The sequence below is a fragment of the Oncorhynchus clarkii genome, chromosome 24 (genome assembly GCF_045791955.1).
Source record: "Oncorhynchus clarkii lewisi isolate Uvic-CL-2024 chromosome 24, UVic_Ocla_1.0, whole genome shotgun sequence".
In the NCBI taxonomy this organism is placed as follows: domain Eukaryota; kingdom Metazoa; phylum Chordata; class Actinopteri; order Salmoniformes; family Salmonidae; genus Oncorhynchus; species Oncorhynchus clarkii.
In genome coordinates, this window is record NC_092170.1 from 34259668 (window position 1) to 34272167 (window position 12500).

Sequence of the window (12500 nt, forward strand, 5' to 3'; positions counted from 1 at the left end):
TTGGGCTGCGGTACGTTGGGCTGCGGTACGTTGGGCTGCGGTACATTGTACAGTATTTGTTTGAAAAATGCATCTGGACACAGCAACATCTTTTTTGTTTCTCCTGGCTGCCAATTCCTGATCTTTTGAGAACATTGAGTAATTTAAGGGGTGGCCTGAAACACCTGAGAGGAATGGCAGCTAGAGGACTACATCAGCTCTGAGGCAGAGGGCTCTTAGTGAGGACGACTGGCTAATATTCTGAACTTTGTGTGGTGATCAATCTGGAGCCCAGAGCTGCTGAGGCATCAGCCAAATGGCTGCTACACAGACGGGACGAGGAGAAGTCCAGAGGCTATAAGACTCAGGCTGGTTCCCTGACTTGACCTCTACAAGATCATCAGCAGACTCCAACATCATCTACAATCCTTTGTCCAGCTCCCTTCACTCAAGCCATGAACTGACCCTCTCCATCTTCAGAGGACGCAGCTTGGCCTCGATTGGTTGACCTGTTATGATATATTGCTTCTTTGGTTTTTTTTGCTCTTGAAGTGCTTTGAGATTCGATGAAAAGCGATACATAAATGTAATAAATGATTAGTTGTATTATTATTACTGTACTGTATTGTAGTTTGTGTTGTATTGTATTTAGTGTATTGTAGTGTATTGTAGAGTATTATGCTGTATTGTAGTGTATTGTAACGTGTTGTGCTGTATTTTTGTGTATTTTATTGTGCTGTATTGTAGTGTATTGTATTATAGTGTAGTGTATTGTATTGTATTGTCGTGGATTGTAGTGTTGTTTATTTTTGTATTGCACTGTAGTGTAGGGTGCTGTATTGTACTGTATTGTAGTTTATTGCTCTGTATTGTACAGTATTGTGATCTATTGTACTGTATTGTGCTGTATTGTAGTGTAGTGTATTGTGCTGTATTGTAGTGTATTTTATTGTAGTGTATTGTACTGTAGTGTATTGCACTGTAGTGTATTGTAGTTTATTGCACTGTAGTGTACTGTATTGAGCTGTATTGTAGTGTATTGTAGTGTACTGTATTGTACTGCAGTGTAGTGTATGGTGATGTATTGCACTGTATTGTATTGTATTGTAATGAATTGTGTGGTGTTGTATTGTAGTGTTATGTGTGGTGTTGTATTGTAATGAATTGTGTGGTGTTGTATTGTAGTGAATTGTATTGTGCTGTGCTGTATTGTAGTGTATTATGCTGTAGTGTAGTGCATTGTGCTGTATTGTGCTGTATTGTAGTGTAGTGTATTGTGCTGTATTGTAGTGTATTGTGCTGTATTGTAGTGTATTGTGCTGTATTGTAGTGCATTGTACTGTATTGTAGTGTATTGTGCTGTAGTGTAGTGTATTGTGCTGTATTGTAGTGTATTGTGCTGTATTGTAGTGCATTGTACTGTATTGTAGTGTATTGTGCTGTAGTGTAGTGTATTGTGCTGTATTGTAGTGTAGTGTAGGGTAGTGTATTGTGCTGTATTGTAGTGTAGTGTATTGTGCTGTATTGTAGTGTATTGTATTGTGCTGTATTGTAGTGTATTGTGCAGTGTAGTGTGCTGTAGTGTAGTGTAGTGTGCTGTAGTGTAGTGTGCTGTATTGTAGTGTATTGTGCTGTATTGTAGTGCATTGTACTGTATTGTAGTGTATTTTGCTGTAGTGTAGTGTATTGTGCTGTATTGTAGTGTAGTGTAGTGTAGTGTATTGTGCTGTATTGTAGTGTAGTGTATTGTGCTGTATTGTAGTGTAGTGTATTGCGCTGTATTGTACTGCATTGTAGTGTGCTGTATTGTAGTTTATGGTGCTGTATTGTAGTGTAGTGTATTGTGCTGTATTGTAGTGTAGTGTATTGTGCTGTATTGTAGTGTAGTGTATTGTGCTGTAGTGTAGTGTAGTGTATTCTGCTGTATTGTAGTGTATTGTAGTGTACTGTATTGTAGTGTAGTGTACGGTGATGTATTGTGCTGTAGTTTATTGTGCTGTATTGTAGAGTATTGTATTGCACTATTGTATTGTAATGAATTGTGTGGTGTTGTACTGTATTGTAGTGTATTGTGCTGTATTGTAGTGTATTGCACCTTATTGTAGTGTATTGTAGTGTATTGTGCTGTATTGTAGTTTATTGCACTGTATTGTAGTGTATTGTAGTTTATTGTGCTGTATTATATTGTAGTGTATTGTGTTGTAGTGCATTGTACTGTATTGTAGTTTATTGTGCTGTATTGTATTGTAGTGTATTGTGCTTTATTGTAGTGTTTTATACTGTATTGCAGTGTATTGTAGTGTAGTGTAGTGTGCTGTGTTGTATTGTATTGTATTGTTGTAGTGTATTCTAGTGTTTTGTACTGTAGTGGTTTGTACTGTATTGTATTGCATTGTGCTGTATTATAGAATATTGTATTGTACTGTATTGTAGTTTATTATGTTGTATTGTAGTGTATTGTAGTTTATTATGTTGTATTGTAGTGTATTGTAGTTTATTGCGCTGTAATGTATTGTAGTTTATAGTGTTGTATTGCAGTGTATTGTATTGCACTGTATTGTAGTGTATTGTATGGTGCTGTATTCTAGTGTATTGTACTGTATTGTACTGTATTGTGCTTTATTGTAGTGTATTGTGCTGTGTTGTACTGTATTGTAGTGTTTTGTGCTGTATTGTAGTGTATTGTAGATTATTGTATTGTAGGTTATTGTGCAGTATTGTAGAGTATCGCATTGTACTGTAGTGTACTGTACTGCAGGGTGTTGTAGTGTAGTTGTAGTTGTAGTGTAGTTTATTGTTGTAGTGTAGTTTATTCTGTTGTATTGTAGTGTATTGCAGTTTATTGCGCTGTATTGCACTGTATTGTAATGTATTGTAGTTTATAGTGCTGAGTTGTATTGTATTGTAGTGTATTGTATTGTACTGCATTGTATTGTAGTGTATGGTGCTGTATTCTAGTGTATTGTATTGCACTGCATTGTAGTGTATTGTAGTGTATGGTGCTGTATTCTAGTGTATGGTATTGTACTGTATTGTGCTTTATTGTAGTGTATTGTAGATTATTGTAGTGTATTGTAGATTATTGTAGTGTATTGTGCCGTATTGTAGTGTACTGTATTGTTGCGTGGTGTAGTGTATTGTGCTGTATTGGAGTGTATTGTGCTATATTGTAGTGTATTGTATTGTAGTATATTGTAGTTTGTTGTGCTGCATTGTAGTGTATTGTGCCGTATTGTAGTGTACTGTATTGTTGTGTGGTGTAGTGTATTGTGCTGTATTGGAGTGTATTGTGCTATATTGTAGTGTATTGTATTGTAGTATATTGTAGTTTGTTGTGCTGTATTGTATTGTAGTGTATTGTAGTGTAGTGTAGTGTATTGTGCTGTAGTGTAGTGTATTGTGCTGTATTGGAGTGTATTGTGCTATATTGTAGTGTATTGTATTGTAGTATATTGTAGTTTGTTGTGCTGCATTGTATTGTAGTGTATTGTTTTATGATCTATTGTACTGTATTGTATTCTAGTGTATTGTGATGTTGCAGTGTATTGTGCTCTATTGTAATTTATTCTAATGTATTGTATTGTACTGTACTGTATTGTATTGTATTGTATTGTATTGTGCTGTACTGTACTGTAGTGCATTGTATTGTAGTGTAGTGTATTGTGCTGTATTGTAGTGTATTGTAGAGCATTGTATTGTGCTGTATTGTATTGGAGTGTATTTTACTGTATTGTGCTGTATTGTAGTATACTGAATTGCAGTGTATTGTAGTGTATTGTGCTGTATTGTAGTGTAGTGTGTACCTGCTGTAAGAAGGCTATGAGGTTGCTGGTGCCCCACTTGTCAGGCTTGGGCAGGTTGATGTCTTTGAGGTAGAGGACCAGGTTCTCACAGTGTTTGGGTCTGTAGGCCCGTCCCGTGTTGGAACTGAGCAGCAGGCAGGTCTGACTGAGCTTCTGGAGGACATGACGAGACGAGGTCTGGGCGCTACAGTGGACCACCGCTACCTGGGTGGAACGCAGCCGAGAGAACGCATAGCGCAGCAGCATACTGGAGGAGAACACACAGACACACAAATGAACACACACACACACACACACAAATTAACACACACACATTAACACACACACATGCACACACACACACATATTAGCACACACACATTAACACAAACACATTAACACACACACATTAACACAAACACATTAACACACACACATTAACACACACACACGCACATTAACACACACACACATTTTATCACATACACAACTTAACACACACACACATTAACACAGACACAGTGTTGGCAAAACATAGGCTAAATGCCAAATAGAGAAGCCAGACCATAACATTGAAGGAGGACATGAGTCATTACAGAGGTTAGATATCAGAGGATGAAGAGGAGATGGCAGAGGAAGAGATAGGAGGGAGGAGAGAGGAGAATTAACTCTGTATTGAAAAGTGTTGATGCCGCAGGGGTCTGTTTAACCGAATTTGTGAGAAAAACCTCAGGGCGAGGGGGGACATTTTGTGAGGGTGCAAACTGAGATAGGATAATTGGGATGTGTGTGTCTGTGTGTGTGTGCGCGTGCGTGCCTGAGCACAGCAGTGGAAATTAATTAGATGTTTTTTCATCAGACAGAGATGACAAGCGTTTCCATGACGCCCTGACATTTCAGAGAGATTAGGGTTGTGGGTGTCATGGAGGGGGGTGGCTCAAGTGGAGTGTAAAAGCCAATCAGAGATGCCCTCCCTCTACTGGGTGCCCCAGGGATGACAGTAATGACTGTAGATTCAACAAGTCTCAGCCTCCCCCCCGCCTGCCCCTCAGTCCGCTGTGCTATTCTAAGAAAGGTCACGCCTTAAATAAAACATGCCTGGAAACATACGTGTGTGTGTGTGTGTGTGTGTGTGTGTGTGTCATACCGTTCTCCCTGAACAGTAAGAGGTGGTTGTGCATGATCTGGCTAGAGTGTATTATACATCCTGTGTGTGTGTGTTTGTGTGTGTACGTTTACCCCTTGCCACAGCCCTCAGGCCCCACCAGTATGAAGGGTTGTCTGTGCTGGGAGGAGAGCCAGTGGGAGAAGCAGTGCAGTCCTCTCTGCATGTCGGGGGTCTGGATGACGGGGAGTGTGTGAGTGTGTGTGAGCTCTTCCAAGCTGAGGCCGTCAGGACGTTCCAGAGTGTACACACACAGCCGGCCAGACTCAGGGTCAAAGTAGGTGTCCAGGGGCTTCCTCGGGTCAGGAGGGCTCTCTCTAGCCCAGACCAGCACCTGCAGGGAATGCACACACACACATACAGTGCTTTCGGAAAGTATAGACACACCTTGACTTTTTCCACATTTTGTTAGGTTACAGCCTTGTTCTAAAATGTGTTAAATTGTTTCAATCTACAAACAATACCCCAGAAATAAAAGGCAAAATTGTATTAATTTTTTTAGTTAGTTAATTTATATAAAAATAAAAAACTTAAATATCACATAAGTATTCTGACCCTTTACTCAGTACTTTGTTGAAGCACCTTTGGCAGCGATTACAGCCTCGAGTCTTCTTGGGTATGATGCTACAGGCTTGGCACACCTGTATTTGGGGAGTTTCTCCCATTCTTCTCTGCAGATCCTCTCAAGCTTTGTCAGGTTGGATGGGGAGCATTGCTGCACAGCTATTTTCAGGTCTCTCCAGAGATGTTAGATTGGGTTCAAGTCACGTCTCTGGCTGGGTCACTAAAGGACATTTAGAGACTTGTCCCGAAGCCACTCCTGCGTTATCTTGGCTACGTGCTTAGGTTTGTTGTCCTGTTGGAAGGTGAACCTATGCCCCAGTCCGAGGTCCTGAGCACTCTGGAACTTTGCGGTGTTCATCTTTGCCTTGATCCTGACTAGTCTCAAAATCCCTGCCGCTGAAAAACTTCCCCACAGCATGATGCTGCCACCACCATGCTTCACCGTAGGGATGGTGCCAGGTTTCCTCCAGATGTGACGATTGGCGTTCAGACCAAAGAGTTCAATCTTGGTTTCGTCAGACCAGAGAATCTTGTTTATCATGGTCTGAGAGTCCTTTAGGTGCCTTTTACTGAGGAGTGGCTTCCGTCTGGCCACGCTACCATAAAGGCCTGATTATTGGAGTCCTGCAGAGATGGTTGTCTTTCTTGAAGGTTATCCCATCTCTGTCATAGTGACCATCTGGTTCTTGGTCACCTCCCTGACCAAGGCCCTTCTCCCCCGATTGCTCAGTTTGGCCAGCTCTAGGAAGAGTCTTTGTGGTTACAAACTTCTTCCATTTAAGAATGATGGAGGCCACTGTGTTCTTGGGGACCTTCAATGCTGCCGAAATTTTTTGGTACCCTTCCCCAGATCTGTGCCTCGACACAATCCTGTCTCAGAGCTCTACGGACAATTCCTTCAACCTCAATGCTAGGTTTTTGCTCTGACATGTGCTGTCAACTATGGGACCTTATATAGATAGGTGTGTGCGTTTCCAAATCATGTCCAATCAATTGAATTTACCACATGTGGATTCCAATCAAGTTGTAGAAACATCAAGGACGATCAATGAAAACAGGATGCACCTAAGCTCAGTTTCAAGGCTCATAGTAAAGGGTTTGAATATTTATGTAAATTAGGTATGTTTTTCTACATTTGCTCAAATGTGGTATTGTGGAGTATTGTGTGTAGATTTTTAAGGATTTTTATTCATTTAATATATTTTAGAATAAGGCTGTAACGTAACAATATGTGGAAAAAGTCAATGGGTCTGAATACTTTCCGTAAGATGTTTATTAGTTGATTAATGGATGGATGGATGGATGGATGGATGGATGGATGGATGGATGGTTAAATGGATGGATAAATGGAGGGATAGTTAAATGGATGGATAAATGGATGGATAGTTAAATGGATGGATAAATGGAGGGATAGTTAAATGGATGGATAAATGGATGGATAGTTAAATGGATGGATAAATGGATGGATAGCTTATTGGATGGATAGTTAAATTGATGGATGAACAGATGGACAAACAGATGGATGGATAGTTAAATGGATGGATGAACAGATGGACAAACGGATGGATGGATAGTTAAATGGATGGATAGTTAAATGGATGAACAGATGGACAGACGGACGGCTGAATGGATAAATGGATTGACCGCCTCGTCTTACCTCCTTGGCGAAGTCCTGTCTTGATTTGAGGTTGAGGTTCCCGCCCAGCCCTCTGATGAGACTAACCACAAACTGACCACGCTCTGTCACTCCACTCAGGTGGGACAGACCGTTCAACACCGTCCCTACCAGACTGGTCTCCACCACCAAGTCATTCTGACAGACAGAGACAGAAATAGAGACAGAGAGACAGAATAGTTATGAACACAAGATATCCAATCCACAACAATATATTTGGGGTAAAACTCCAATTGGCTAGAGCATATTTGGGGTAAAACTCCAATTGTCTGGAGTATATTTGGGGTAAAACTCCAATTGGCTAGAATATATTTGGGGTAAAACTCCAATTGGCTAGAATATATTTGGGGTAAAACTCCAATTGGCTAGAATATATTTGGGGTAAAACTCCAATTGGCTAGAATATATTTGGGGTAAAACTCCAATTGGCTAGAATATATTTGGGGTAAAACTCCAATTGGCTAGAATATATTTGGGGTAAAACTCCAATTGGCTAGAAAATATTTGGGGTAAAACTCCAATTGGCTACATTAATCCAGTTGATGCTGTTGATTATGACCAGAAGAGGGCAGTGTCAGTATGTATCACCTGTTTAAGCACCCAGTCAAGGCCTCTGTGGAAGTAGTCTCCCATCCAGTTCTCCAGGTTACTACGACACTCATCAGGCTGACCCTTCAGCCATGACTTGACCAACGCGCTCACATCTGTGTCCTCATCACTACAGAGAGAAGAGAGGGGTTGGAACATGACTAGAACATGAATAGAGGTTAACCGATCAAGGACCACACATACACACCAACCTGAGAAAAATCATGCCCATGCGTGAGATAGTGGCTGGTGAGGCACAGCTGAGGTCGTGGGTCTCAAAGACAAAGTTGACATTGGGTCCAAACTGGATCCTCTCTCCACTGGGCATGGTCAGAAGACGGTTGTCATCCAACACCGAGTTCAACGACTCGATCCACTCTGGGTCTATGTCCCCGTCACAGATGATCCACGAGCTCACCTCTGGAACACACAAGGCTAACATCAGGGCACTCCCCTTCAATATTGCAAATAGACTGTAGCTTCCATCAATGTAATTTGTCTGAATAATTTCCAAGCCCCATACAGTTGAAGTCGGAAGTTTACATACACTTAGGTTAGAGTCATTAAAACTCGTTTTTCAACCACTACACAAATTCCTTGTTAACAAACTAGTTTGGGCAAGTCGGTTAGGACATCTACTTTGTGCATGACACAAGTAATTTTTCCAACAATTGTTTACAGACAGATTATTTCACTTATAATTCACTGTATCACAATTCCAGTGGGTCAGAAGTTTACATACAGTAAGTTGACTGTGCCTTTAAACAGCTTGGAAAAGTCCAGAAAATGATGTCATGGCTTTAGAAGCTTCTGATAGGCTAATTGACATCATTTGAGTCAATTGGAGGTGTACCTGTGGATGTATTTCAAGGCCAACCTTTAAACTCAGTGCCTCTTTGCTTGACATCATGGGAAAATCAGTTAAAGCTTGCAAACACTATAGTTTGTTGGAGTGGTTGAAAAACAAGTTTAAAAGTTTGGGGTCACTTAGAAATGTCCTTGTTTTGAAAGAAAAGCACATGTTTTGTACATTAAAATAAGATCAAATTGATCAGAAATATTTTGTAAATGACTATTGTAGCTGGAAACGGCAGATGTTTTTATGAAATATCTACATAGGCGGCCCATTATCAGCAACCATCACTCCTATGTTCCAATGACACGTTGTGTTAGCTAATCCAAGTTGATCATTTTAAAAGGCTAATTGATCATTAGAAAACCATTTTGCAATTATGTTAGCACAGCTGAAAACTGTTGTCCTGATTAAAGAAGCATTAAAACAGGCCTTCTTTAGACTAGTTGAGTATCTGGAGCATCAGCATTTGTGGGTTCGATTACAGGATCAAAATGGCCAGAAACAAAGAACTGTCTTCTGAAACTCGTCAGTCTATTCTTGTTCTGAGAAATTAAGGCTAATCCAAGTGAGAAATTGAAGATCTCATACAACGCTGTGTACTACTCCCTTCACAGAACAGCGCAAACTGGCCCTAACCAGAATATAAAGACTGGGAGGTGCACAATTTAGCAAGAGAACAATTACATTAGAGTGTCTAGCTTGAGAAACAGACTCCTCACAAGTCCCCAACTGGCAGCTTCATTAAATAGTACCAGCGAAACACCAGTCTCAACGTCAACAGTGAAGAGGAGACTCCAGGATGCTGGACTTCTAGGCAGAGTTGCAAAGAAATAAAATATTAAGATGGGCAACAGAACACAGACACTGGACAGAGGAAGATTGGGAAAACATGTTACGGACAGACGAATCTAAGTTTGAGGTGTTCGGTTCACAAAGAAGAACATTCGTGAGACGCAGAAAAAATTAAAAGATGCTGGAGGAGTGCCTGACACCATCTGTCAAGCATGGTGGAGGCAATGTGATGGTCTGGGGGTGCTTTGGTGGTGGTAAAGTGGGAGATTTGTTCAGGGTAAAAGGGATCCTGAGAAGGAAGGCTATCACTCCATTTTGCAACGCTATGCCATACCCTGTGGGCAGTGATTAATTGGAGCCAATTTCCTCCTACAACAGGACAAAGACCCAAAGCACAGCTCTAAACTATGCAATAACTATTTAGGGAAGAAGCAGTCAGCTGGTATTCTGTCTATAATGGAGCGGCCAGCACAGTCACCGGATCTCAACCCTTTTGAGTTGTTGTGGGAGCAGCTTGACCGTATGGTACGTAAGAAGTGCCCATCAAGCCAATCCAACTTGTGGGAGGTGCTTCAGGAACATGGATTGAAATCTCTTCAGATTACCTCAACAAATTGACAACTAGAATGCCAAAAGTCTGCAAGGCTGTAATTGCTGCAAATTGAGGATTATTTGACGAAAGAAAAGTTTTAAGGACACTTTCAAATAAAAATCTTTATTTATAACCTTGTCAACATCTTGACTATATTTCCTATTCATTTTGCAACACATTTCAAATCAAATAAAATTGGATTGCGCCGAATACAACACACATTACAGTGAAATGCTTACTTACCAGTCCCTAACCAACAAGGAAGTAAAAAAAAGAATAATCAAGAAATGAATACGGACGGATGAGAATAAGAAATAAAAGTAACAAGTAATTAAGGAGCAGCAGTAAAATAACAATGGCGAGACTTTATACAGAGGGGTACTGGTACAGAGTCAATGTGCGGGGGCACCGGTTAGTTGAGGTAATATGTACATGTGGGTAGAGTTATTAAAGTGACTATGCATAGATGATAAACAGAGGATAACAACAGAGAGTAGCAGCGGTGTAAAAGGGAGGGGGGCAATGTAAATAGTCTGGGTCGGTGTTCAGTCGGTGTTGATTAGGTGTTCAGGAGTCTTATGGCTTCGGGGTAGAAGCTGTTCAGAAGTCTCTTGGACCTAGACTTGGCGCTCTCGTACCGCTTGCCATGAGGTAGCAGAGAGAGAGCAGTATATGACTAAGGTGGCTGGAGCCTTCCTCTGACACCGACTTGTATAGAGGTCTGTAATGGCAGGGAGCTTGGCCCCAGTGATGTATTGGGCCGTTCGCACTACCATCTGTAGTGCCTTGCGGTTGCCATACCAGGCAGTGATGCAACCAGTGCTCTCGATGGTGCAGCTGTAGAACCTTTTGAGGATCTGAGGACCCATGCCAAATCTTTTCAGTCTCCTGAGGGGGAATAGGTTTTGTCGTGCCCTCTTCACAACTGTCTTGGTGTGTTTGGACCATGTTAGTTTGTTGGTGATGTGGACACCAAGGAACTTGAAGCTCTCAACCTGCTCCACTGCAACCCTGGCGATGAGAATGGGGGCGGACTCAGTCCTCTTTTTCCTGTAGTCCACAATCATCTCCTTTGTCTTGATCACGTTGAGGGAGAGGTTGTTGTCCTGGCACCACACGGCCAGGTCTCTGACTTCCTCCCTATAGGCTGTCTCGTCGTTGATCAGGCCTACCACTGTTGTGTCATCGGCAAAATTAATAACGGTGTTGGAGTCGTACCTGGCCGTGCAGTCATGAATGAATAGGAAGGAGGGGGCTGAGGGGCCCTGTGTTGAGGAAAGCGTTCTCACATAGGTGTTCCTTTTGTCCAGGTGGGAAAGGGCAGTGTGGAGTGCAATAGAGATGGCATCATCTGTGGATCTGTTGGAACGGTATGTCAATTGGAGTGGGTCTAGGGTTTCTGGGATAATGGTATTGATGTGAGCCATGACCAGCCTTTCAAAGCACTTCATGGCTACAAACGTGTGCTACGGGTTGGTAGTCATTTAGGCATGTTACCTTAGTGTTCTTGGGCACAGGCATTATGGTGGTCTGCTTAAAATATGTTGGTATTACAGACTCGGACAGGGAGAGGTTGAAAATGTCAGTGAAGAGACTTGCCAGTTGGTCAGAGCAAGCTCGCAGTACACGTCCTGGTAATCGGTCTGGCCCTGCGGCCTTGTGAATGTTGACCTCAAGGTCTTACTCACATTGGCTGCGGAGAGCGCGATCACACAGTCTTCCGGTACAGCTGGTGTTCTCATACATGTTTCAGTGTTATTTGCCCCGAAGCGAGCATAGAAGTAGTTTAGCTCGTCTGGTAGGCTTGTGTAACTGGGCAGCTCTTGGCTGTGCTTCCCTTTCTAGTCTGTAATGGTTTGCAAGCCCTGCCACATCCGATGAGTGTCAGAGCCGGTGTAGTACGAATCGATCTTAGTCCTGTATTGACGCGTTGCCTGTTTGGTGGTTCGTCAGAGGGCATAGCGGTATTTCTTATAAGCTTCCGGGTTAGAGTCCCACTCCTTGAAAGCGGCAGCTCTTGCCTTTAGCTCAGTGCGGATGTTGCCTGTATTCCATGGCTTCTGGTTCGGGTATGTACGTACGGTCACTGTGGGGACGATGTCATCGATGCACTTATTGATGAAGCCAATGACTGATGTGGTGTACTCCATTGGCCATGTGATGTGATGTACTCCATACTCCAATGCCATTGGAGGAATCCCGGAACTATTCCAGTCTGTGCTAGCAAAACAGTCCTATAGCTTAGCATCTGCTTCATCTGACCACTTTTTTATTGACCGAGTCACTGGCGCTTCCTGCTTTAATTTTTGATGGAATCAGGAGGATAGAATAATGGTCAGATTTGCCAAATGGAGGGCGAGGGAGAGCTTTGTATACGTCTCTGTGTGTGGAGTAAAGGTGGTCCAGAGTTTTTTAAAATCTGGTTGCACATTTAACTTGCTGATAGAAATTTGGTAAAATGGATTTAAGTTTCCCTGGATTAAAGTCCCCGGCTACTAGGCGCGCCG

The 12500-nt window shown here is 42.0% G+C and overlaps 1 protein-coding gene across 1 annotated transcript in view; it reads right to left on the bottom strand.

The window, feature by feature from the left end:
* The window catches only part of LOC139382646 (dynein cytoplasmic 2 heavy chain 1), a 263106-nt gene that overhangs the window by 204465 nt on the left and 46141 nt on the right, over positions 1–12500 (bottom strand). The window contains exons 41-45 of the mRNA XM_071126737.1: positions 7966–8173; positions 7754–7883; positions 7148–7303; positions 5001–5260; positions 3783–4029 (exon numbers count right to left, since the gene is read on the bottom strand). Of these exons, the coding sequence (XP_070982838.1) occupies positions 3783–4029; positions 5001–5260; positions 7148–7303; positions 7754–7883; positions 7966–8173 (1001 nt within the window). The remainder of the gene's footprint in view (positions 1–3782; positions 4030–5000; positions 5261–7147; positions 7304–7753; positions 7884–7965; positions 8174–12500) is intronic.